We start from the raw sequence: 24,694 nt of genomic DNA on the forward strand, positions 1-24,694 counted from the left end.
TACACAGAAATAATTCTGCACAGACATCTGCCCAACAACTGTGTATTTAACCTTGGACTGATGCCACCCTTGTTATTTATACTTCTAGCCAAGGATTATTATTTAAAAACATTTTATGTAATCCATTTCACCTTCAAAAACTTCTTGCCTCAATCTCCTTGAATATGCTGGTAGTTAACTATGAATCATTTATTTCTATTGCAATGTTACATTCCCAGGTAAACTTAATCTTTTCTTTTTTGTATTGGGGATTGAACCCAGGGGTGCTTAACAGTTGAGTCACATCCCCAGCTCATTTATTTTTCGAGACAGGGTCTTGCTAAGTTGCTGAGGCTGGCTTTGAGCTTATGATCCTCCTGCCTCAGCCTCCTGAGTCCCTGGATTACCGTTGTTCACCACTGCTCAGCAATAAACTTAATCTTTAGGGAAATCTCTAGTTGTTATTTCTGTCAAAATAGTTCCTGCTCTGTTTTCTGTCCTTGCCTTTTCCAGTATGTCCTATAATTGGAACCATACAGCATGCAGCCTGTTGTGTCTAGCTTCTTTCATTCAACATGATGCACTTGAGATCCATCAAGGTTGTTGTGTGTATCCTTATTGCTGAGGAGTGCTCCATTGTCTGGATTCACGTCCTGTCATTTTGAGTTTTTTTCCAGTTTGGTGAGATTTGCATAAAGTCAGTGTAGACATTTGCTTATAGGTTCTTGTGTGCACAAAAGTTTTCATTTCTCTAGTAAATACCATAAGAGGGATTGCTGGGTCATCTAGTGAATGTATGTTTAAATTTACAAGAAACTTCCAACTGTTTTCAGCCTGTCCTCACTGTTTTGCATTTTCCTGCCTTCTGTCTTGTTGTTTCTGGGTCTCCTGGATCAATAACAGGTCATAATTGTCTCTTTAGTTCTCACTACTAGTTAGTCCCTCTTATCAGCTCTATTTATTTGCAGTGCTGGGGCTCAAACCCAGTGCCTCACACATGCTAAGCAAGTGCTTTAGCACTGAGTTACATTCACCCTAATCTTCTCACTAGCTTTTGCCATATTCCCTGCTCCTTATATCTGTTTGTCTGTCTCTCCTCCTTTCCTTTCTGTTTCCTCTCTTTCTTTTTTTATGGTCTCACACTTAACCTATTGCTCTGCATCTACATCTGTGTTCATCCTTCCTTTGACTTTTTTCCTCTGTTTCTCTTTGTCATTCTTTCTCTTTCCTTCTTGCCTACTGCATCCCCTCTTTCTGCTTCTTTTCTCACCCTTCCCCATTAACCTCCACCAGACCCCTGTAAGTCAGAGTGCTAGTTTCAATCCATGATCAGTTGGCCCCATTATTTTGGGCCTGTGGTGAGGCATCAGATCATGGTGGGAGAGTGTGATGGAGGAAACTGCTCATCTTATGTTGACTGGGAAGCAAAGTGACAGTTAGTAAGGGAATGGATTCCTACTATCCTCCCAGGGTATGTCCCCAGTGACTTGAGACCTCCCACTAGGCCCCCTCTTAAAAGTTCTAGTTCTACTATCTTCTGATAGTACCTACCTGAGGACCAAGCCTTTATTATCTGGGCCTTTTGGTGATATTGAAGATCCAAAATATAGCACTTAATAAATGCAGTGTGCTCAGCACTGAAACAATATATCCTATCTTTGCATCTTCATTGCTTTCCAGCTTCCAATGTGCTTATGTGCATTTCAGATGGTGAAACTGAGGTACAGGAAGGGGAAATAACTTGGCTAGAATCATGCAGTTGAGATCAGAAGCTGGGATTCTAACCCGTAGTGAAAACCATTTCAGCTTTCCTTCATTTGGCCAAGGAAAGGGACTGACAATGTCAAGGCTAGTGAGGATGTGAAGTCACTAGAACTCTTATCCTGCTGGTGGAAGTGCAGATGGCTACAACCATGTTGGGAACCTTGGCAGTGTCTAATAAAGCTAAATGTGCACATTCTCTACCACTTGGCAATTTCACTCTGGGTAGCTCTACAGTAAAAATGACAACATAGGTGCACCAAAAGACATTGACAAACATGTTCACAGCAGTTTTACTGGTCCTGACCAAAGACTGGAAAGCTTCTAGATATCTAATAATAAGAGAATGGATAAAATGGATAAACTAGTTGTGGTATCTTCACACAATAGATTATACACAGCTATGAGAACTTTGAATTACATATTGCTGCACACACAGGACTCTCATAATGTTGGACAGTAGAAGTAGGTTCACATACACATATCCCACTATAATTCCATTTATAGTAGAAGTTCTAAAGAAGGCAAAATTAATCTAAAGTGATTGAAGTCAGAATGATGGTTCCCTTGGGGGATTATGTTAGTCAGCTTTCTGTCACTATTACAAATACCAGAGATAACCAACCTAAATAGGAAAGTTTTATTTTGGCTCATAGTTTTGGAGGTTTCAGTCCATGATCGGTTGACTCTGTTGCTTTTCGGCTTGTGCTGAGGCAGCACATCATGGTGGGGAGTATGAGATAGAGCAAAGCTACTCACCTCAAGGCAGTCCAGGGAATGAAAGAGAGGAAGAGGAAGGAGTTTGGGTCCCATTTATCCCCTTTAAGGTCACACCCTCATTGATCTGACTGTCTTCCACTGGGGTCTACCAATAGAGCCAAGCCAGGGACCAAGGCTTTAACACATGGGCCTTTAACAGACATTTTAGATCTAAACTATAGCAGGGGTGGAGGCTGTTACTGATTGGAAAGGTGCTGAGGGGCCTTCTGGAGACATGAAAATGTTCTAAATCTTGATCCAGATGTAGGGTTGCAGGGATGTTTGTATTGTATGTGTGTTATATATTACACGTATATACACTATATATAAATCTGTGTGTATTTATATATAAAATCATCGAACTATATGGTTAATTATATGTGCACTTTCCTTTAGTCTGCAGCCAGCACAGATGGTGTAAGTGGTTCGGTCATGCGGAAAAATCCTCAGGGAGTTTAAATTAAAGACACAGACTCCATTTTACCTTTAAACCAGCTCCTGGATGGTTCCTCCTCGAACCCTCAGCCTCAAGCTTCCCAGGGGGGCAGCGAGGTTTTACTGAAGAGGCTAGGGAGAGAGAGCGAGCACACTAGGAAGAGGGCTTTTATTGGGGAACCAAGAATTCTGGGGAAAATCCCATCCAGTGAAGGTCAAGGGGGGCAGTGTTGCAAGGTTAGGTGCGGTGGTTGGATCTTTGGGGCAGTGGTGAGACACGCCTCCACAATGACAAACTCTCAAACCCAAGAAGGGTGTGGAAAGCTCTTTACCACATTAAAAAGTGACTGAGCGCCTCACACCCAGCCGGGGAGGAAACTCAATCTCATGCAAGGATGATCTCCCACACTTTCCTGTATATCAGTTGTATCTCAATGAAGAAACAGATTCTAAGGCTGGGAATGTGGCTCAGTGGTAGAGCACTTGCCTAGCATGCTTGAGGTTCTGGTTTGTATCACCAGTGCTACAAAAAAGCAGATTCCAATCTCCTGCTATCACTTGAGGATTTCCAAGCTTCTGAACTCCCAATGTCCTAGTGTCAGGATCCTGACATTGGGAAGATAGGGCCTGGCCATTGGCCCCAGCTATACCCCTCCCTTCTCAGTCAATGGACTGATTTGCATGCCTTGTTGTGGTCCAGCAACCTGCTTAGCCCTGTGCCCCTAAGCACCTAAGCTTAGTAGAAAGACTGCCAGCCTTCCAGTCTCTGGCCATGGTCTGCCCCAGGTGCCTGGTCCTCCTTCTGATGGGAGTCTTCCTAGCAGGTGAGTCCTCCCTTGGCCTGGCTTATTTGAGAATGGGGTGGGGGAGGCACTAGCCCCAGAAGGCCCCTGCAAGGAAGCAAATCTGTAGGGACTATAAGGAGGATCCTGGGAAAGGCATTCAGGTGAAGAGGAGAGCTGGCTCCAGGCAGCTTTGCCACTGACCTGGGGTAAATCTTTTCCCTGTGTGGGCCTTGGTTTCTCCATTTGTGAATGATCAGATTGCCAGGGTCCCTTAGGGCTCTTATCCTTTGGGGTCTTAGGAGAATGGAGATAATCACCTTAGTTTTATAGAGGAAAGGGATAGTAGAAAGTTACTATCCCACAAGGCCTCAGAGGCAACCTAACACTGAAAATGTCCTGAGAAGCCAGTGGACTGAGGCTGAGCTGACAGGTGGTGCAGCCTAGAGTTTCCTGGGGTGTAAGCCTATAACCAGAGTTTGTGAAACAGACAGGGAAGAATCTTGAGAGAAAGGGAGCCGGACATCAGAAATACCCAGAGGGCACTAGTCCAATTCTTTGAATGCTAGGCTTTCAAATGAACATGGATTTTTTTGGGACATGGTAGTAACAATGACATGAGGGTCACTGGTTCCAAAGCCCTTACTCACAGAGAGAAATGGAGGCCTAAAAACAACACCATAAGTCACATGGAACAAGGTTTCCTGCATCTGATTCAGTGCTAGTCCTACCACACTAGGTTATGAACCCTTTGGGAATGGGCATCTTTTTGAGGTCTGACCAAGCCTTCATAGGCAGGGGCAGGAGGGAAGGGGCCCAGGCTGGGCCTGAATGAATCTGTATTTCTTAGTGTCCCAGCCAGTTCTGGCTCAACCAGATGCACTGCTGGTCTTCCCAGGCCAAGTGGCTCAGCTCTCCTGCACGCTCATCCCCCCACATACCACCATTGGGGACTACGGTGTATCCTGGTACCAGCAGCGGGCAGGCAGTGCCCCCCGTTACCTTCTCTACTACCGCTCAGAGGAGGACCACCACCGGCCTGCTGACATTCCTGACCGATTCTCAGCTGCCAAGGACATAGCTCACAATGCCTGTATTCTAACCATCAGCCCTGTGCAGCCTGAGGATGATGCGGATTACTACTGCTCTGTTGGCTACGGCTTTGGTCCTTAGGGGTGGGGTACGGAGTGAATTTCTCCTGCCTGCCTACCACTTCTGCCCCTGACCTTTGGAACCTCTCTTTCTCTGAGCCTTCCTCTGTAAAACGGGCTAATAACATTCAACATGTCAATAACAGCCATGAAATCCTGGCTGAAAAAGTGATTGTGATTGGTCTAGGACTATGTGTGTGTGTGTGGGGGGGGGGGGGTTTCTGGGGATGGCTGCTGAAAAGGAAACACCTGAGACCCTTGGGGAGTGGTCGGCCCTACCCCTGGCCCCCAGAGGCTCAAACTGGTGGCCTGGCTTTCTGGTGACCTGGGGTGCTAGAGAGAATGAAAAAGGAACCAGCCCTTGCCACCCCCGGCTCTGCATGGCTGGCTGACTGTGGTCCAACGCTCACAAATCTGGTGGCTGGTCCCCATGGACCAGCTGGTTTGGGGAGGGGCAGACTCTGTCTCCCTACCTGGTTTTTGCCGAAGGCCCCACTTATCCTTGAGATAGCAAGGTGTGTGTAGGTGGTGTGGGACATGGAAGAGACTCTGAGGCATATGAGGGCTAGAGCTGAAGTATTGAAGGAGGAAGGCAGGCAGAAGGCAAGAGCAATATCCCCCCTCTTGGGAACAGTGTGTTCTCTTGAGGGAGGCTTCCCCACAGTCTGAGCAGATACATCAAGGGATGGAGCAACTGGACAGAGAGGGTGAGCTGACAGGTGATGCAGCCATCAGAAGCCGAGTTGAGTGTCTGGGACAGGGGCATGTGCACATTCAAAAACACAGCCTTGCTGGGCATGGTGGCTCATACCTGTAATCCCAGGTATCTGGGAAGCTTGGGAGTTTGAGCATAGCCTGAGCAACTTACTGAAATCCGGTCTCAAAATAAAATAAAAAGGGCGCAGGGGTTGTGGCTCAGTGGCACAGCGCCTGCCTTGCACATGTGAGGCACTGGGTTTGATCCTCAGCACCCCATAAAAATAAGTAAACAAAATAAAGATATTGTGTCCATGTATAATTTAAAAAATATTTTAAAAATAAAATAAAAAGGGCTGGGGTTGTAGCTCAGTGCTTGCTTATCATATGTGAAGCTCTGGGTTCAGTCCCCAATGTGGGAAAACAGACATCCCTCGGTCTGGAGATGTAATTAAGTGGTAAGTGCTTGCCTACCTTACACAAGGCCGTGAATGTAATCTCCAGCACAAAATAAAAACAAAATAAAAAAGCCCAAACACATTATTCTTCCTTCCTGGTGCCCCAAGATTAACCTCCTGGAGGTCAGCACAAAGATGCACAAAGTTCCTGTCTCTGTGGGGAAGGGGCAGGCCCAGATCTAACCTGGGTGGTGAATGCAAACCGGACCCCTGGATCTGTCAACAATTCTGAGACCTTCCTCTCCTTATCCTGAAGGCCTCTGTTGCATACAGCCCCAGGGTAAGTCGTACAGGCGCCTGTGGCTCTAGATCTGCCACCTTTCCCGGCCTGTTTCCTCCCAGTACTCCGACCAAAGCTGGGGCAGCTGTTTTTTCCACGGCCAGACTCCCAATTGGGACGGACGGAATCACCGCACCGCCCAGAAGAGACTCTCCTGGCTGTCCCAGTGCCTCTGGATCGAGGTGGCTGAAGCGTACAGCAGGACCACCGAGACGTTGGGACCTCCACGCTGACTAGAGCGGTCCCGGAAGTGCTCGGGGGCAGGGGGCGGGGCTCCGGGCACTCCGGCGATCTCAGCAGCTGCGGCGGAGTGAGGCCGCGTCTGCCGGGGGTTGGAGCGGGTCAGGTGTAGCCCCGCCCCTCCCGCGGCCCCGCCCCGGCCCAGGTGAGCCGCCTCGCCCCGCCCCGGCCCAGGTGAGTTGCATCGCATCCGCTAGTGTGACCCAAGTCTTCCTGACCACCTGTCCCTCGGGTGTCCCCGCGTATGGGTGTCCCTAATCGGTGGGAAACCTGTAGGGGCGCTGGGGAGCGCGTGTGGGTCTGCGGCCGCTCCCGGGCCTCCAGTCAGGAGATCCTGACCGCACTAAGGGTTTACCAGGTGTCCAGGACCTAGGGGCTACCTGGAGGCTGGGGTGACGAATGCAAGAGGAGCTGGGAAAGGCACCGAGAGAATTGGGAAACATGGAGTTTCCAGACCTTTGTATTTTCGGTCCAAAAACATGTAACACATTCTTGGGGATAGATAAAGGATTACTAATTTTTTTTTTTACTCCTGAGTGGAGACTTCAGCGGGTAGGGACTACATAGTGACGAACAGCCTCTAAGGAGGCAACCTTGGCAACGCCAGGAGTTAACAGGTGGGTGGAGGAAGAGTTGCAATCCACAGATAATCAGGCAGGAGGGATCAGAGGGTATGAAAATTGTGGAGCAAACTTGCAGAAGCCAAAGGAATAAAGGAGGGATGAGGGACTATGGGGACAACTTAAAAGTTTTCAGGTACTTAGGTAGGCAACGTGGGTTAGTGAAAGGGTGGGCCCAGATTGCCACATCTTCCAGGTTTTCAAGAGGAAGCTAGAGACTTACTGAGTTTTAAATATTGACCATTAAAGAAAAGTCCAACTCTTTGTGTGCCAAACAAAATGTGTCCGTGTGTCGGTATCCCCAGGCTTGACAGTTTATACCTTCTGAAATGTTCTGTTTGGAGGAGGTATTGATTAGCAATGCCAGATGGGGTGGGAAGATGAGGACTAAGAACAGAGAGATTTGGCAAATAAGGTCATTGGATGCTAGTGTTGAGTGCTGAGGTTCCAGCTGAAACTGAAAACTTGGTATCTGTTGTGGTTTCTTGCATAGTGGTATGATTTTCCTGGGCAACACTTAACATCTTAATTGCTAGGGAAGGTTGGGAGTTAGCAAGCTTATTGCTGCAATACAAAGAAGTGAGGAAAAGAGGAAAATGATCCTGGCTAGAGAGTGGAAGGGAAGCTCATAGTTAGATCTACTGTAGAGAGAGAGGGTCTGAGCCAGATAGCAAAGGGGTGGAACTCAAAGAAGAGAACCCTGTGTAAATGAGGGGTTATTGAATTTGAGGTGATCAGTAAGCCTAGGCTTACTATGGGCTGTTGAAGAGGAGAGGAAGGGTAAGAGGAGTCAAAGGGATCAAAGGATTTTTGAGAATACTTTAGTTCTGTGCTTTGCTATTTTTTACCCCTACACCTGACTGAAACTTTTTTTTTTTTTTTTAAATTCTGGGGATTGAATCCAGGTGCCCTTAACCACTGAGGCACATCCCCAGCCCTTTTTATGTTTCATTCATTGCTAGGTTGCTGAGGCTGCTTTTGAACTCACGATCCTCCTGCCTCAGCCGCTTGAACTGCTGGGAGGGTTTATAGGTGTGTACCACCATGCCTGGTGGCTGAAACAAACAAGCATACAAAATTTCTAGCTGGGCACAGCAGCTCGAGAGCCTGAGGCAGGAAGATCATGAGTTCAAAGCCAGCTGCAGCAACCTAATGAGAATCTGTCTCTAAATAAAACATAAAAGGGACTGGGGATGTGGCCCAGTGGTTAAGTTCAACTGGGTTCAATCTCCCGTACCCCCCCCCAAAAAAAAAAATCCAAATAGCATGAATTCCATGGTGACCACCTGATTAATTTAGTATTTTTTTGAGTCAATTACTCTCTAAGCTTCAGAGGAAGGATAATACATTTGTATAGAGTTGTGAGGAATAAATGAGATATGCTTGTGAAAGTCCTTGTGTTTCCCAGCACATAGTGGGAAACTGTGAGTTGTGTTGCTGTCATAATTCCATCACTTGAGGACTTCCCATTCATGTAGCAGATAAGTTTCTGAATGGAGTGCTGAGGAGCACTCTTAGGGGACACTGCAGTGGGTGGGAGAGCTGAATAGTCTAACTCCCTTCTTTGTCCCTGCTACAATACCCTTCTTCCACTGGAGCAATTCTGCTTCTGTCTCTTTTATTGGTTTTATCATCTAGACAATTATTTTTTTTCCTGTTTTGATTTTCTCTTTTTTTCCCCTAGACAATTATTTGAATAAAATATTTTTTTGGCAAAAAAGAAAAATGTGTGGCAGTTGTAGCACAAAATCAGATAACTTTTCCTCCTTTTGATCATTTATTCAACTATTGTGTACATGGGATTGTATTGTTATACTGGGGATTGGGGATTGCATGGTGAGGGAACACAGTATTTGCCCTTAGGGAGCTGGAAGGCTAATGGGGAGGAGAGTATTATAAACATGCAGTATGGTGGGTATACCCATTACCTCAGGTCACTAAGGGGGCATGTCTCAGATAGTCAAGAATCTAAGGGTGCAGAAAAGAGTGGTTATTTGGACAGAGTATGGAAGGACAAGCAAGTGGCAATCTAAGAACAGGGGAAGGACCTTTTGGGAAAATACAAAAGCAGTACAAATGAATGTTGAGCTGGAAAGTTGGTATGTGGGAAAGAGAGACAGGAGAGAAGACTGAGGGACCAGGTGTGAAGGCCCTAGTGAAAGAGCTGGAATGTTAGAAGATCCAAGAATGAAAAGGACTCTGTCAGGCTTGTGCTTTGGGTACTTCACTCTGGTGCTAGTATAGAGCATGGACCAGGGGGAAGGATAGAAGCTGTAGGTAGGTAGCTGGTTAAGAGGTGAGTATTGAAAAAATCCTGGGGAGTTGCAGTCAGGCTTGAGCTGCACAGTGGCAAGTGAGGGCAGAGGGCAGAGGGCAGAGACCCTTTGCATGCTACCCCAGGAAAAGGACAGGATGGGCCAGGTGGGGCAATAATGGAGAGGGTCTAGAATAACTACTAGGGTTCTGAATGGGCACCTGATTGGTGGTTGTGTCATTAACCTAGGGTAGGAGAGAAGTTTTGTCTCTCTTTCCCAAGAAAATCCACCCATAGCATTGTCATGTAGCTGGAGACTTGCCTTCTTTTCCACAATGGCTCCACTTCCTCTTTTAACCTACCTTTGTTTCAGCCCTTAGAAATGATGTGGCATTTGATTGTGTCTATTTGTCTTCCTTACAATTGTTTCTGGTAAGTGAAACTTGTCATCTTAAGGGCAAGATTTTTTCAACCATAGAGTCTAGCAAAGGAAGAAGGTACCTGACAGTTGTTTGATTTGCTGACTTGACAACGTCCCTTGTGTTATTTTCAGATTGTGAGAACAGTAAAGGTGACCCAAAGAAGAGCATTTTTAAAGATACACAGTCATTGGGGGTGATACCAGATTCACAATGGAGGTTCCCTCAGCAACGAAGTTTGGTGAGACCTTTGTGTTTGAGGACAGGCAAGAACTTTTCCCAGGGGAGGACCTGGGGCACCCTTTTCTTCAGGAAAGAGGTTTGGAACAAATGGCTGTTATCTACAAGGAGGTCCCTCTTGGGGAGCAAGATGTGGAACAGGATGATTACGAGGGGAATTTCAGTCTGTGCTCAAGCCCTGTTCAGCATCAGACTATCCCCTCTGAAACCAGACCCCAGGATGAGGAGGTATTTGGTGAAACCTTTCTCCAGAAATCTGATCTCAGTGTATGTCAGATAATCCATGGTAGAGAAGAGTCCAGTCCACCTGATTGTAAGGAAGCAGGCAGGGGGTACTTGGGGTCTAAGGTATCTCACAATATCCCACAGCCAGCCAAACCCTATGCATGTCATGAGTGTGGGAAGGCCTTCAGCCAAAGCTCCCACCTTCTCCGACACCTGGTCATCCACACTGGGGAGAAGCCCTATGAGTGCTGTGAGTGTGGGAAGGCCTTCAGCCAGAGCTCCCACCTTCTCCGACATCAGTTCATCCATACTGGGGAGAAGCCCTATGAGTGCCAGGAGTGCGGGAAGGCCTTCCGCCAGAGCTCAGCCCTCACACAACACCAGAAAATCCACACAGGAAAGAGGCCTTATGAGTGCAGGGAATGTGGGAAGGATTTCAGCAGAAGCTCCAGTCTCCGAAAACATGAGAGAATTCATACAGGAGAGAGACCTTATCAGTGTAAGGAATGTGGGAAATCCTTCAATCAGAGTTCAGGCCTAAGCCAGCATCGGAAAATCCACACTCTGAAGAAACCCCACGAATGTGATCTTTGTGGAAAAGCCTTTTGTCATAGGTCCCACCTTATCCGGCATCAGCGGATTCACACAGGGAAGAAACCTTACAAATGCGAAGAGTGTGGGAAGGCCTTCAGCCAGAGCTCCAACCTCATTGAACATCGGAAGACCCACACTGGTGAGAAACCTTACAAGTGTCATAAGTGTGGGAAGGCCTTCAGCCAGAGCTCGTCGCTCATTGAGCATCAGCGGATCCACACGGGGGAGAAACCCTATGAGTGCTGTCAGTGTGGCAAGGCCTTCTGCCACAGCTCTGCACTGATTCAGCACCAGAGAATACACACTGGCAAGAAACCCTACTCCTGCGAATGTGGAAAGGCCTTCCGGCACAGGTCAGCTCTCATTGAGCATTATAAAACCCACACCAGAGAGAAGCCCTATGTGTGTAACATGTGTGGCAAGTCCTTTAGGGGGAGCTCACACCTGATCCGGCATCAGAAAATCCATGCTGGGGAGAAGCTGTAGATGGGGCCTTTTTCCAGATGTTGGAAGCCTTTGCCAGATGGAGCCCATACATACATTTCTTTGTCTCTTAGACTCCACCTACCTCCCTGATAACAATGCTGGATGGAAATTCTCCCACAAGGCCCTCCTGACCATTCCCCCTAGCAGGAAGGTTCCACATGACACCTGGCCAAGCACACCATGCTCTCAACAGGCTTCCTGGGTGAAGGGAGGATGGGATAATAGGGAAGTGAGCCCCCAAAGAGAACAGGTTTTCAGTTTCTCATTCTCATTTTGACTCTCAAGCCTATGAAATTTTGTTTTGCCCTCTCTTCATTTTTTTCCAAGTCTAGAAGAAGAAGAAATTTCAAGAGGCAGAAAATTTAGTTAAGCCCAGGAAAATGTCAAATGAACTTTAAATCAGTCTGCCTCAGTCTGACACTTTCAGAAGTTAGAAACCATGCTTACAGTCCAAGTCAGCTGAAGAAAATGAATTCAGTAGATAGAGCAGAGGCAAAATAGAGTTGTTTGCCGGGGTTGGGCATTAGGGAGAACCAAAATAGGTTAATAGGACAAAGGAGGGTGAGAGGGATTGGGAGTGACAGCAGTGAGCCCTTAGTGTGGTCTTATAACTTATCATTAGGGAAGATTCTGTCAGGTGGCTCTGTCATAAGAGGATGGAAATTTGGTCCTCTTGTGGGCAAAGTATATTCAACATCTGGCTGTGACTTAGCTGGGGACGTTGGAAGCAGGTGATGAGAGGAAGAGGCTGGGTTCAAGTCCCAGGACTACTTCATCCTATTTGTATGACATTGAGCAAGTCCCATAACTTGCCCCAGGGTCTGTTTCCCCTTCCAAGGGATTGGGGTGATGGAACCTGGACACTTACCTCTAAGAGTAGGAACCAGGCTACACTTGAAAGTGTTTTGGCAGTTGAGAATGGAGAACCTTAGTGACCCCTGCCTACCCAGAAGCACATTCCCTGCAGACCAGAGAAGTGTCCCACATACTGGGACTAGACACCAACTTGAGCCTTCTGCTGCAGCAGTGTCATCCATGCTCCTGTATTCTCTGTCCTAATGGAATTCACTTGGGGGCTATTTAAAAAGTCCCCTTACCCATGTCCCACTAGACCAATAATTGGCATCCCCAGAGTTGGGTCCCTGACAATGGTTTTTTTCAAAACTCCCCAGGTAATTAGAAGTTATAGTGTGTGGCCAAGATGGGAGCCCTGTGCTGAGCTTTCATGCAGCCCCAACAGCATCTAATGTCAGCCTGCTTGCTCTGGCCAAGCAAGCCTGTTTGCCATTCTGTCTCAGTTTCCTACCCCCAGTCCCCTGGGTATAAGCTCAGGCAGTGATGATTGGCCAATAAATAAGCCCTTGTCCCTGGCCAGGGAATACCCCCTTGATTTTCGTGGTGCTGGGGATTGAACCTTGGCCTTGAACATGCTAGGTGAGTGCTCTACCACTGAGCTACATCCCCAGCATCATGGGTATATTAGTGCTGGCTATCCCTCTTTCCAGGCTCCCAGCTTCTCAGAGGTAGTGGAGAAAGAGACAATCTGAGCTCTTTTGAAGTTTTCCAAAAGTTTACTTACCACTGGAATCAGATGAATTTATCATGGTGATGCTGGTTATCTCAGTTTTTCAGAAGCTCAGTGTGGCATTTATATATAGTTTTGATGAATAAATACGGAAAACCATATTTGTTCTTTAATAAGTGAGGCTTGGTAGGCCAGAGGTTTGGAACCATGGGTGTGATAGACTGGAGAAATCCCGCTAAGAGTTCTGACTGCCCAGTGTCCCCAAGAATCCTGTGCATAACCAGCTGGACTCTGGAGGTCCAGGGCCTGACAGGTGGTCCCAGGTGCTGTTTACAGGCAGCTTTCACCCAAGGTCTTGTCATTTATCAGAAGTGAAGAGAGAATGCTAAGAAACAGTTGGGGCAGCAGGTGGCATTAGGCAGAGTCCCCTGAAAGATCTACCTCTTTTTTACTACCCATCCGCATCCCACCTCAGCCCTGGTCATCCTGTCCTTATCCAGGAAGCGTCCATCAGGGTCTCTCTCTGCTTTTCCTGCGTGTTCCAGCCAAATTGATTTCTAAGCACCACTTTGCACATGTCACCATTCTCCTTAAAGCTATCTTTCAGGAGCTTTTCTGCACATAGATCCTTATTTCAGCCAAACTGATTTACCTCCTCTGAAAAAGCCACACAGAATTCAGGCTGTTTGTTGCCCTCTCTTTTCATGCCTGGATTCTCATAATTCACTTTATGCAGTTCTCACCTTTTGGAGTATGCACTTTCTATCTCCTCTTCCTCCCTCCCTCCCCCTTTCCTTTCCTTCTTTTTATATAACATAGGAATTAACCCATCCCCCAAGGGTTAACAGATTCTTCTGTAAACATGGTTAGACCAGGCACTTTTCTATTTTTTGGATGTATGTATAAGCAGAGCCTTGTTTTGTTTTTTAATTTTTTTCACTGTTCTATTATGTATTTTTTAGAACTATCTTTTTATTTAGATTCCCAAACAATGTAAAGTTATAATAAGATATGGTCCCTGATAATATTTTAACTATTTTTTAATTGAGTTGTCTTTTTTTGCTTTACATTTTTTCTCTTCTTCCTACAGTGATTTATATAGATGTTGTTGAGTGTTATAAAACTCCAGTTTTTGATTTTGTTTGCTAATTTGTTTTGTTAAAACATGTTTTCTCTCTCAGCTTAATACTTTCCAATTCTAAGATTAATCATTTAGATATGATTAATCATTCATATATATATATATATATTTGGTACCAGGGATTGAACTCAGGGTTGCTTAACCACTGAGCCACATCCCCAGCCCTAGTTTGTATTTTATTTAGAGACAGGGTCTCACTGAGTTGCTTAGCACCTCATAGTTGCTGAGGCTGGCTTTGAACTCTCGATTCTCCTGTCTCAGCCTCCCAAGATGCTGGGATTACAGCCACTGTGACTGGCTGATTAATCATATTTTTATTATCACTAATAAATGTAGGCACTTTGGTCTATGGTTTTCTCATTATAGTCATAGCTTTGTTTGCTCTCTATGTACATTTTGATGTTTTGTTTTGTTTTGTTTTTTTTGGGGGGGTTGTTATTTCAGCATTGGAAATTTCCTTTTGGCCCAGATGTTTTCTAAAAAATATTCCCAATTGTTTAATGCGTAGGTCTTTGCTGCTTATTTCTTGTACTGTATTATCAACATTTCTAAATGTCCATTGAACTTCTTTGGGCCAGGGTATATTATCAACTTTTATAAAGCATTTGTGTTCTCTCAAAAACTGTTTTTATTTCATCAGTTCTATTTGTCAACTCAATTTTTGGATTATTTAATTCAAATCCATACTCTGTATAAATTTCATTTATTTAGAGATTTTAATCTGGGGTCTAAGGAACTACCTGGGACTAAGCATGAAGGGGATTTAGGAGCCCCTAAGAATTGAACAAGTTGTGTGTGTTTGTGGATTAATGGATTGTTTTGGGAGGGGGCTTGTAGCATCCATCATCTTTTGAAAGTATTCTGTGACCCCCAAACAGTTATGAACACTCATTTACCTGGTCTAGTCCTAGTCTGATTTTTTTTCTTAGTTGTAGATGGACACACTACTTTTATTTTATTTATTTTTTTTGAGGTGCTGAGGATCAAATCCAGTGCCTCACATATGCCCTTCATAGTCTGATTTTGTATGCTTTTTCCTTTTGTTTTTTTGTGTGATTTATATTTCACTTTTATGTTTTAGTTTTAAATTGTTTTTTTTTGTTGTTGTTGTTAATATTATTATTATTATTTTGAGACAGGGTCTCACTGTATTGCCCAGGTTGACCTTAAACTCCTGGGCTCAAGTGGTCTTCCTGCCTCAGTGTCCTGAGTAGCTGGGACTATAGGTGCACATTATCATGTCTGGCTTCTATTTCACTTTCAATATTTATTTCTCTTTTTATGTATGTTGGTGTAGTTTTCTCAAATCTTCTTTTGAGAAATAGGCATTTTTAATAATTACATATTAAAAACTGTGCCTTTTAGTACCCTGTTTACCTCTTTTAATGCTTCTAGCTTCAACTTTTCCAAAATTGTGATTGAAGCCTCTTGCTTTTCTTGAATTTGCATTTGCATGATTGAGTTTAGTGTTTTACTTTTTTAACTTGTGTATATATTTTGCTGTGTGCCTGTAACTTATAAACGGCAAATTGTTGAACTTTGTTTTCTGTTTTTTATAAAATTATTTTCTTGTTACTTAAGAAATTCTGTTATTAATATTTTAAGCAAGTCATAATTAATTTTCATCTTTATATTTTAAAATATATTAGCTCAATTAATCCAAGTAGCCCATGCTCATTTCCTGCCCATCTCTATGAGTTATTAACCACATGTAGAGTGTTATTTCTGGGTAGACTAGAGGTCTGCCTGCTGCTGCCTCTCTCTGACTTCTTGCATTTGGGTTCAGTGTCACACTCTGCCTGGAGCTAACTTTTCAAGTCATAACCTACAGCTTTAGTGTCCTTAGTTGTAAATATAGAAGAATGATGCCACTCTACAACCTTTTGGGGTTCAGAGGTGTACAGAAAGCAAACCTGTGTATTAAATTATGAGGTACAGCTGATTATTAAGCTACTGGTATTTTGAAAACTTTTTTGAATTGAGGGCCTTACATATAACAAACTTGAATTGAGGGCCTTACATATAACAAACATGTACTCTACCATTAAGCAACACTCCAGCCTTACAATATATATTTTTAAGTTCTTATTCTCACTTGCAAAGTTGTTTTAACATTACATTGTGCCTTCCTTTTTGGAAAATCTTGCAGACGTAGCAAAGAAATACACATCCAAATCCATCCCACCTCCCTAAGTGAACCTGTAATGGTCATTTGAAGAGAGAGGGGGAACTTAGTCTCATCTCCCTTTCCTATCACCTTTTTGTTTCTGCCCAGGCCTTCTCATGCCACTCCACCCACCCACAAGACACTGTCAGCACCTTCTTCAGTGGGAGGAGGGAAGTGCTGTCACAGCTGCAAAGGCTTATGAGAATGGTCACTTCTGTTCACTCCAGTTGCAGGTTGGGAAATTAAAGCTGATGACTTGCCCAAAGTATGTGGTGATTTAGTGTCAGATCTACCCAGCAACCATGGGGAAGAACGTTTCTTAATATAATATTGGAGCCCTAGTCTGTTGTAATCCAGAACATGTCAGAGGTGGCAAATGTGTTTAGCCATCACAGGCCATGGTTGCTCAGTTCTTGGGGATGAGTGGACATTCACCATCATCACATAAGGTGGATGTATTGATTTTCTGGGAGTGAGGAAAGATAAACCTTTTTCTTGTAGGAAAACTACCTTCTGATAGTATCAGTATCTGATATCTCAGAAAAACATGTTATAAAGTTGCTTGGTGAGTGTGGAATTGGAGTATAAAATGATAGAGGATTTTGCCCCATGATGCTATGTGTGGACCACCACTACCACATCACAGAGACCAAACACTTGGTCTAGTTGTCAAAATGTTTATTGGGGCATGTGCTGGAGAACATCTGTTTGCCTCACTCACTTTCTGCTTTTGTGGCTATCTGTGTTCCCTGAAGTCAGATGGCTTTCCACTATGCCACCCTCCTGGTGTTTCAAATGAGGGTGGTGAGGGAAGGAGGTGTTTCGAGTGCCCTCTGGTGGTTCTCTGCAAGCATTTGAAAGGGTTTTAGTAGATCACCAGAAGTCCAGAAGGTCTTTTCGTTGGCCTTCATTTTCTTTTCCTTCTTCCCCCCCCCCCCGCCCTTGTCTTTAAATCCATCCCAGCTACCGGGCACTGTGGTGCATGCATGTAACACGAGTGGCTCAAGGGGCTGAGGCAGGAGGATTGGGAGTTCAAAGCCAGCCTCAGCAAAAGAGAGGCGCTAAGCTCAGTGAGACCCTGTCTCTAAATAGAATACAAAACAGGGCTGGGGTTGTGGCTCAGTGGTTGAGTGTCCCTGAGTTCAATCCCCAGTACCCAAAACAAAAGCAAACCTAAATTAAATCCCTCCTTTCCCTTGTCACTGATCCTAGCTTGGCTAGTTTGTCTTCCCCGCCCTAGAGATGGCTGGAAGCACCTCTTACTTCTCTCCTCTCTACTTCTCTTAAATCTTCTAATTCTTGCAACTCCAGAAATGAGAGGGTGTCACACCTAACCAAGCTAGGGTCAGTGTGTTCTCTACTTAATCCTCACATTCTCTCATCTCCCAGAAAAGGGAGAGATACCTCCTGGGTTTGGGACTCACCTCTCAGGACCATGGGACCACTTTTGACCACCCTCAAAAGTGAGGAGCTGTCCTGGGCTCACAGTAGGGGATGATCAGGGGATACAGGTCTTCCCTTGGAGGCGGGTGGTATGTATCCAAGGCTTATAAATGTGAGTTTTACCCCAACACTTGAAGCCCTCTCCCATCAGTGCCCACTCCAGAAGCACTCAGCATGGTCTCCCTCTCTGTCCATCTTTCTTTCTACTAGGTTGGGAAGGGCCTACAGGTCTCACAGTGCACCATACCCCACTGGGCTGTGGTGTAAGCTCTCCACTAGCATTTGCTCTGTGAATCAAGAATGTTTCTTCACCCTCTGTTTCCTGTTTCCAGTTTGCTGATCTCAAGTCAGGAATCAGATACCACCTCCTCATCTGCCTTCTTGTTCACAAATTCCCCCCAACTTCTGCTTCTGTATTTTGCTTGACAGCTTCTCTTTCTCATCTGATTGCTCCCACCTTAGTGTAGGCTGCTGCCATTCCTCTGCTGGCCCAGTACACAGGTCCTCCTTGACCTCCCTTCCCTTCTGTCCTTCCTTTCTTCTTTTGGCAGCCTGTCTTTTTTTTGCAGAGTGACCTGCAATTCTGATGAGGTCACTCTCTTCCTCAGATACCATATTGAATTTCATGGAAACCTAACTATCCAGCCTAGTCTGAAGGCCCTTTCTGATCTAACTCCACATGGTCCAGCCACTTCCTCTCCCAGCCACCAAAGGAACATGGGCTGAAGGTGGTGGTGGGGTTCCTATTCTAAGATAGCTACTCTGAGAAAGCCTGCTCCCCCTCAACACCCACCATTCTCATCAGCTCTGCTGTATTCGGGGTCTGAGGTGCACTTATTTAACCAGGAAAGTAGACCAAGTTTAGGGTTAGGGTCAGCACTTTGGCTAGTGGAGAATAAGAAAATAGGTTGCAACCATCTTGTGTTTCACTGTTATACTTTCATGTTGTAATCTTAATGCATGCCATATTCATGTTTTCCTAAAAACAACTTTTTCACAAGCACCCCAACCATGATTCTCTGTGAGCCCTTGTCTTCTGCAAACTATATCTCAGCTAAGAACTCCCAGGCCTCTCGCAGACCTTCATGATGGTCAAGGTTCATTTTGCTCTTGGTTGCTTCCTTGTTTCATGGATGCAGGGAGAGGGGAGGAGATTTCTCTTCCCACTTCAAGGTGACAGTGGAAGACCTTGTCATTTCATGTTCTCAAAGAGTAAGAAGGCTGGCAGGAGCTCATTTCACCATAGTATGTGGAGAAAGGGGAGTAAAAGGGAGGGAGAGAAAAAGATACATCAATCTATCAGGACAAATTTGGAGAACAGAGCTTGGGATACAGTGCCCTCTGTGTCTCAGTCCTGGGAGTACTACCTGAAGGTGTGTGTGGCATGGAGCAGAAAGCTACCAGAAGCTAGGAAGTGGAGAAAGCTCTGCTCACCAGGGACAAAATGTAAACCCCAAAGGCAGGCCCCCAGTGAACTACTTCCTCTAGTTATACCCCACCTGCTTATAGTTACCACCTAGTTAATCTGTATCAGTAGATTAATTCACCGATTAGGTTAAAGCTCTCATAATCTAATCTTTTTACCTTTGAACATCCTTGCATTGTCTCACACATGAGCTTGTTATCGAAACCATAATCATGTTGCTGCTCAAAAAATGTCAGATTTTGCAGTGTATCAGATTTTGGGCTTTCAGATTAGAGACACAAAACCTATTGTAACACTTTCTTCCCACCCCCAAATTCCCTATGATCCAACACAAAATGTGTTTATAGTGGGTTACCTTTGATTTTGGTAGCTAAACTACAGAATATTAAAGGTGTTGTGTGTGTGCATGTGTGCACGTGCATGCACGTAAAGTGTACAATAGCTAGAGGAATAGATGTCACCTAACAGTAAATGAAGGATATATAGACTTGAGTCCTCTATAAGGAACAGGATTAATATGTTTTTGATTATACAAGGCAGCTATCATATTAGTGGACCACCTCTGGTCACATGCGCACCCCCACCACTGAGAACAGGTACCAGGGATTAACAGCCTTTTCCCTGGGCACAACATGATTTTGTTATCTATTATTTGGAAGTTGATATAGTTAAAGGAGGTGTGTGCAAATGCCACATTGACAAAGGGGTGTTGTGGTTTTGTACTGTTATAACCTGCCTAACTGAGCTAAGTTTCCCAGAATTACCTTCAATACTTGATTTTGAGTCAGCATTGCCCTAAATAGACATTTGAAAGACACCAGGGTGGTAGAAAGGAAGTGACAGCTATCACAATTGGTAATAGTGAGAGGCAGAGATACTAGGATTAGAGTGAGGCCAAGGGTCCCTGGGGCTAGCTTATACATAGGAAGCACCCATTCTCAGGGCTGCACAAGAATAAGGGTTAGAGCCTGAGAGTGAGGACTCCTTAAATGTTGAATCTGCTTGAAACTACCATTTGTGGTAGTTCTCCCTGTTCTTAGGAAGTAAGTAGGCCCAAGAGTGACCTGTAAGAACAAAGCACTGCTGACCTGACTTTTCTGCTATGGGCTGAAACCATCTCCTCTGCACATTCCCCACTTGTTACAGAGCTTGACATTAGTAAAAGCTGATTTTATTCAGGAACTATTACAATAAGGAAAAAAGAGGCCTTAGTATAAAATTGGGCTCAATTTCAGATACATGATGGCCCAATGGGAATTTGTAGTTAAGGAGCAGGGTCAGAGCTGGTAGATGAAAAACAACTAAGAGAAAACACCAAGGTAAAGAGGGATTCTTGCTAAACCAGTTTAATAGGATTCTTACTGAAGGTAAGTCAGGTGTTCAGACATGGGCTGGGGGAGGTAGGGGAAGATGAGATAATTTATATAGCAGAGGTAAACAGCTATTCAGGGTATGAGACTCTGGCTAACCTAATTTAGCAGGATTCTTGCTAAAACTGGGCAGTTCAGGCTCTGCAAGGACAAAAACTGAAGCCCAAAGTCAAGCCTAATTGAGAAGGTGGCTAGTCAGAGGATCATGACTAAAGTTTGGTCAATGAGAACATCTTCATCACATTCCACCCCTGGGTTTCCTTATACTGAGAAGCCTTGGGCACTATTCCAGCTGTATATTTCCAGAATTCTGTCAACTCTTGTTAGAAGTTTTGGTTGGTTATTGGGCTGTGCCTGCTCAGGAATCTCCACTATCCCTGGCCTGGGGGGGATGGCCAGTTGCCTCTATGAGGTTGTCCCTCTCCTGTTGTGCCCAGGGGAAAGGCTGTTAATCCTTGGTACCTGATCACAGTGGTGGGGGTGGGCATGTGACCAGAGGTGGTCCACTGAGAAGCCCTCTCTGTGCCCTGGAATCTGGTCTCATGACCACCTCTTTCTTTCTTTCTTTTCTTAACTATTTTTTTAGTTGTCAATGGACCTTTATTTCTTAATTTATACACGGTGCTAAGAATTGAACCCAGTGCCTCACACATGCTAGGCAAGCTCTGTACCATTGAGCCATAACCCCAGTCCAGATGACCACCTCTTTCTTTGGGTGGTGCCATGTGCAGGGGCTAGGCCCTGCTCTGCTGGAGCCATTTTGCCTCCATGAAAGAAACCAGCCAAGGTGGGGTAAGGGCAGGGCAGGGCAGGGAGAATTCTAGAGACACAGGGCCAGGGGCTCTGAATGCAGGCAGCCCTGAGTCTGGATTTTCAGTTATTCAAAAGTCTCTTGTTTGAGGACATTTGAATGGGGTTTTCTGCACCCTGTAGTATTGCTTACTGACATGGACCATAGCAGACATCAGTACACATGCTATGAAAGCACAACAAGGAAGGGCACCTGATAATTCTTTCCTACCCATAAATGAAGTAGAAAAAGGCCAAGAAATCCTACAATACAGATGTAATTAAATTGGAAACATAAGGAGAACAGACATGACTTGTGTAATATAAGTGCTTGGTATACGTTTTACAAGGAAATGCTCCATGAAGAAAGTAATTTGGGGAAAAACTCCCATTTTCAGGAATTGTGGGCTAGGCCAGAGAAGAGCCAAAAGTAACAGATGGAAAAAGATACCATGAAATTCCTATCCAAAAGAAAACTGGTGTAGTTATATTGATATCAGATAAAAGAAACTTTAAGGTAAAAAATACCATATGAAATAAACAGTTACTTTATTTTAATAAAACTTTCATTTCATCAGGAAGGAAACTTTTAAATTTGTATATACCTAATAATGTAATCTAAACAATAAAAAGTAAGCTGGACATGGTGGACATGCCAATAATCCCAGCTGTTCTGGAGACTGAGACAGGAGGATCTCAAGTTAAAGCCAGCCTTAGCAACTTAGCAAGGCCCTGAGCAACTTAGTGAAACCCTGTCTCAAAATATAAGAAGGGCTGGGAATGTGGCTCAGTGGTTAAGTGCTCCTAGGTTTAATCCCTGGCACTAAATATAAATATAAATATGAATTTATGTATTATATATAATATATATTTATATATAAATAACTAATTAATTTGCAAGGAAATATAGAGATATTCACAATTCTAAGAGGAAGAGAAATAAAAATCGAAAGGAAAATAGAAGATTGAAGATTGGAAGACCATTATTGGCTCAACTCAATGGACTTAGAGATATAACATTATATTCAACAGTTACAATGTGTATATTATCTTCAGAGATAAGAATAGACATGGAACTTTGACAAATATGTATTGGGTTATAAAGTAAGTCTCTGTCAAATTTCAAAGTATCTTCCCTAAACACATAAAATTAAACTAGTATATAACTAGAATGCCTTTACATGTTTGCAGATTAATACATTGCTAAATTGTCCAACAGTCAGAAAATTAAAAAATGAAAATGAGGTAATATTTGAACTGAAGATTATATATAAATGAACTAAGTAATAATGAGACTACTATGTAAAAACAGGCAGGATGCAGCTAAGTTAGTACATAAAGGGAAACTGATAGCCTTAAAGTGTGTATCTATTCAGGACCAAATGATGAAATTAATGAGCTAAGAATATACCTTAGAAGTCAGATAGAGAATAGCAAAATAAACAGAAGAAAGTAGAATGAGGGATGTAAGAAAGACAAAAAATGAGGGATGTAAGAAAGAGAGCAAAATTAGTGGAATAGAAAATAAATAATTAGATGACAACAAAAAAGCAAAGTTGCAAGAAAAAGGAAAAAAGACATAAGTCACCTATATCAGAAATGAAATGGGACATTTGACACTTGCAGAGCCTGAAATGTAGAAGCTATTATAAACAACATTATGCCAGTAATTGAAGATGAAATAAGCAAATTTTGAAACAATCTATTTGAACACACATTTGACTCGATAAAAACAGAAAATCTCAATTTTTTTTTAAAGCCACTAAAGGCATTGACTCATTAGTTAAAATTTGTTCAACAAAAGAAATTCCCAGCTCACATAGTTTCACTAGCAAGTTTGATTAGCCATACAAGGAAAACACTGTTCAATTTTAACAAACTCTTCCAGGGAACAAAGAAAGAGAGGACCCCTCAAAATTCATTTTATGAAGCAAATATAACCTTGGTCACAAAACCAATGAGAACAGTCAGAAAAATAATATTATAGCTGAATCTCACTCAGATATATAAATGCATGTATTCTGAACAATACACTATCATACCGAATTCAGCAATATTACGTGACAGCACATGATGGACAAATCTAGTTCATTTATTTGAAGAATGCAAGGTCAGCTTTATATCAGAAACAGTACGTTATGTGCACATTAGAGAGAAAAGAGAAAAATCATAAGCATACAAAAATATGCAGAATAAGCATTCAATAAAATTTAATTAATTATTTATAAAAACAGTAAACAAGGAACAGAAAAAACTTTATTAACCTGATGAGGATATCTTTAAGGAAATTTACATCGGCCATCTTGTCTAATTGTAAATTGTTTAAACACATCCCTTTATGACTCATAACAGGATGAGTATGCCCCTTAATTGTTGCATATGGTTGTGTGGTGCTAGCCTGGATGAAGGGTATAAGGCAAGGAAAAGAAAGATACAAGAGTTGGGAGGACATGTCACTATTCACAGATGATATGTTTTATATATATATATAGCAATTCCCAAAGAATTCACAGATAGACTAATAGAATCAATAAGAAAACTTGGCACAATTTTTGTGTGTGTATGTTTAAAAATGATACAATTTACAGTAAAACATAAATCACTTTTGGGAGTAATCTAGAAAGATGTTCAAGATTTAAATGGAGAAACTTATACATCTTTGTTGAAAGTAAAAACAACCTATTAATTGTACATAGTGGTTTATAGATTGATGGGCTCAGCAGTCAATATGTAAGTTCTTCCTTATTTAGTCTGTAAATTCAACAGGAAACCAATTCAAAAGTTCAGACTCTGATTCATTTTTGTTAGAATTTGATAAATAGATCATGAAATCTTAACAAAAAAGAGTAAAGAAAATTCTGGATCCTCTTGAAGGAAAAGAGGAGAACACGCCCATTGTGATCATCTGGGCTTCATGGTTATGATTAAGAGGAATTTCTAGAATTTTCCCTCTGTGTTCCAAGTCCTCTCTGGAATTCTGTACTCTTCCCCAACACCCCAGGCACATCTGGGGTCATACCTAGAGATAGTTATCCAGTGTGTCTGGGCAGGTGTCTTCTTTTCCAGGTGTGATTGATTTATATTTGTGGTTTTGAATTTGTGTCAAAGATGCCTAAATGCAGCACAAAAGCCTCAGAGATGCAAGCCCTGGGCACACTCACCAGAATAACAGAGCATTTGGTTAAGGGATGCACTGTTCCTGGTAGGTGCCTGGCTGCACACCTCTGTCTGATTGTACACCTCTATCAGGCCATCTGGGTTCGCCTATTCTGAGTCCAGCACTTCTTTTTCTTAGCACAAGCTTATTTAGCTGGATTAGTCTGTTTTTTTTTTCTTTTTCTTTTTTGTTATTATAACAAAATACCTGACACTGGGTTATTTAGAGGTTTATTTATCCCCCAGTTTTGGAGGCTGAAAGTTCAAGCCCAGGTGGTTCAGCCTCTGATGAAAGCCT

At 43.5% G+C, this 24,694-nt stretch overlaps 2 protein-coding genes across 4 annotated transcripts in view; both read left to right on the forward strand.

Annotated features, from left to right (window-relative positions):
* Positions 1-3,644: 3,644 nt before the first annotated feature.
* Positions 3,645-5,039, forward strand: Vpreb3 (V-set pre-B cell surrogate light chain 3). Of its 2 annotated transcripts, none has more exons than XM_027923305.2 (2): positions 3,645-3,758; positions 4,615-5,039. In XM_027923305.2, the coding sequence occupies exons 1-2, from the start codon at positions 3,707-3,709 to the stop codon at positions 4,887-4,889; spliced, it is 327 nt and encodes a 108-aa protein (XP_027779106.1). In that variant the 5' UTR covers positions 3,645-3,706; the 3' UTR covers positions 4,890-5,039. The 2 variants fall into 2 exon arrangements, with proteins under 2 accessions (XP_027779106.1, XP_027779105.1); XM_027923304.3 differs by having other exon boundaries at positions 3,647-3,758; positions 4,567-5,039.
* A 1,559-nt stretch (positions 5,040-6,598) lies between these two features.
* Positions 6,599-24,694, forward strand: part of Znf70 (zinc finger protein 70) — an 86,283-nt gene continuing 68,187 nt past the window's right edge. Inside the window, exons 1-2 of one of the 2 annotated variants that reach the window (XM_071617687.1) lie at positions 6,599-6,715; positions 9,969-14,006. In XM_071617687.1, the coding sequence (XP_071473788.1) occupies positions 10,048-11,379 (1,332 nt within the window). In that variant the 5' untranslated portion in view covers positions 6,599-6,715; positions 9,969-10,047 and the 3' untranslated portion in view covers positions 11,380-14,006. Of the gene's footprint in view, positions 6,716-9,968; positions 14,007-24,694 lie in introns of those variants that run through there. The other variant, XR_011708811.1, reaches the window with a different exon arrangement.

The sequence above is a fragment of the Marmota flaviventris genome, chromosome 1 (assembly GCF_047511675.1).
Source record: "Marmota flaviventris isolate mMarFla1 chromosome 1, mMarFla1.hap1, whole genome shotgun sequence".
In the NCBI taxonomy this organism is placed as follows: Eukaryota; Metazoa; Chordata; class Mammalia; order Rodentia; family Sciuridae; genus Marmota; species Marmota flaviventris.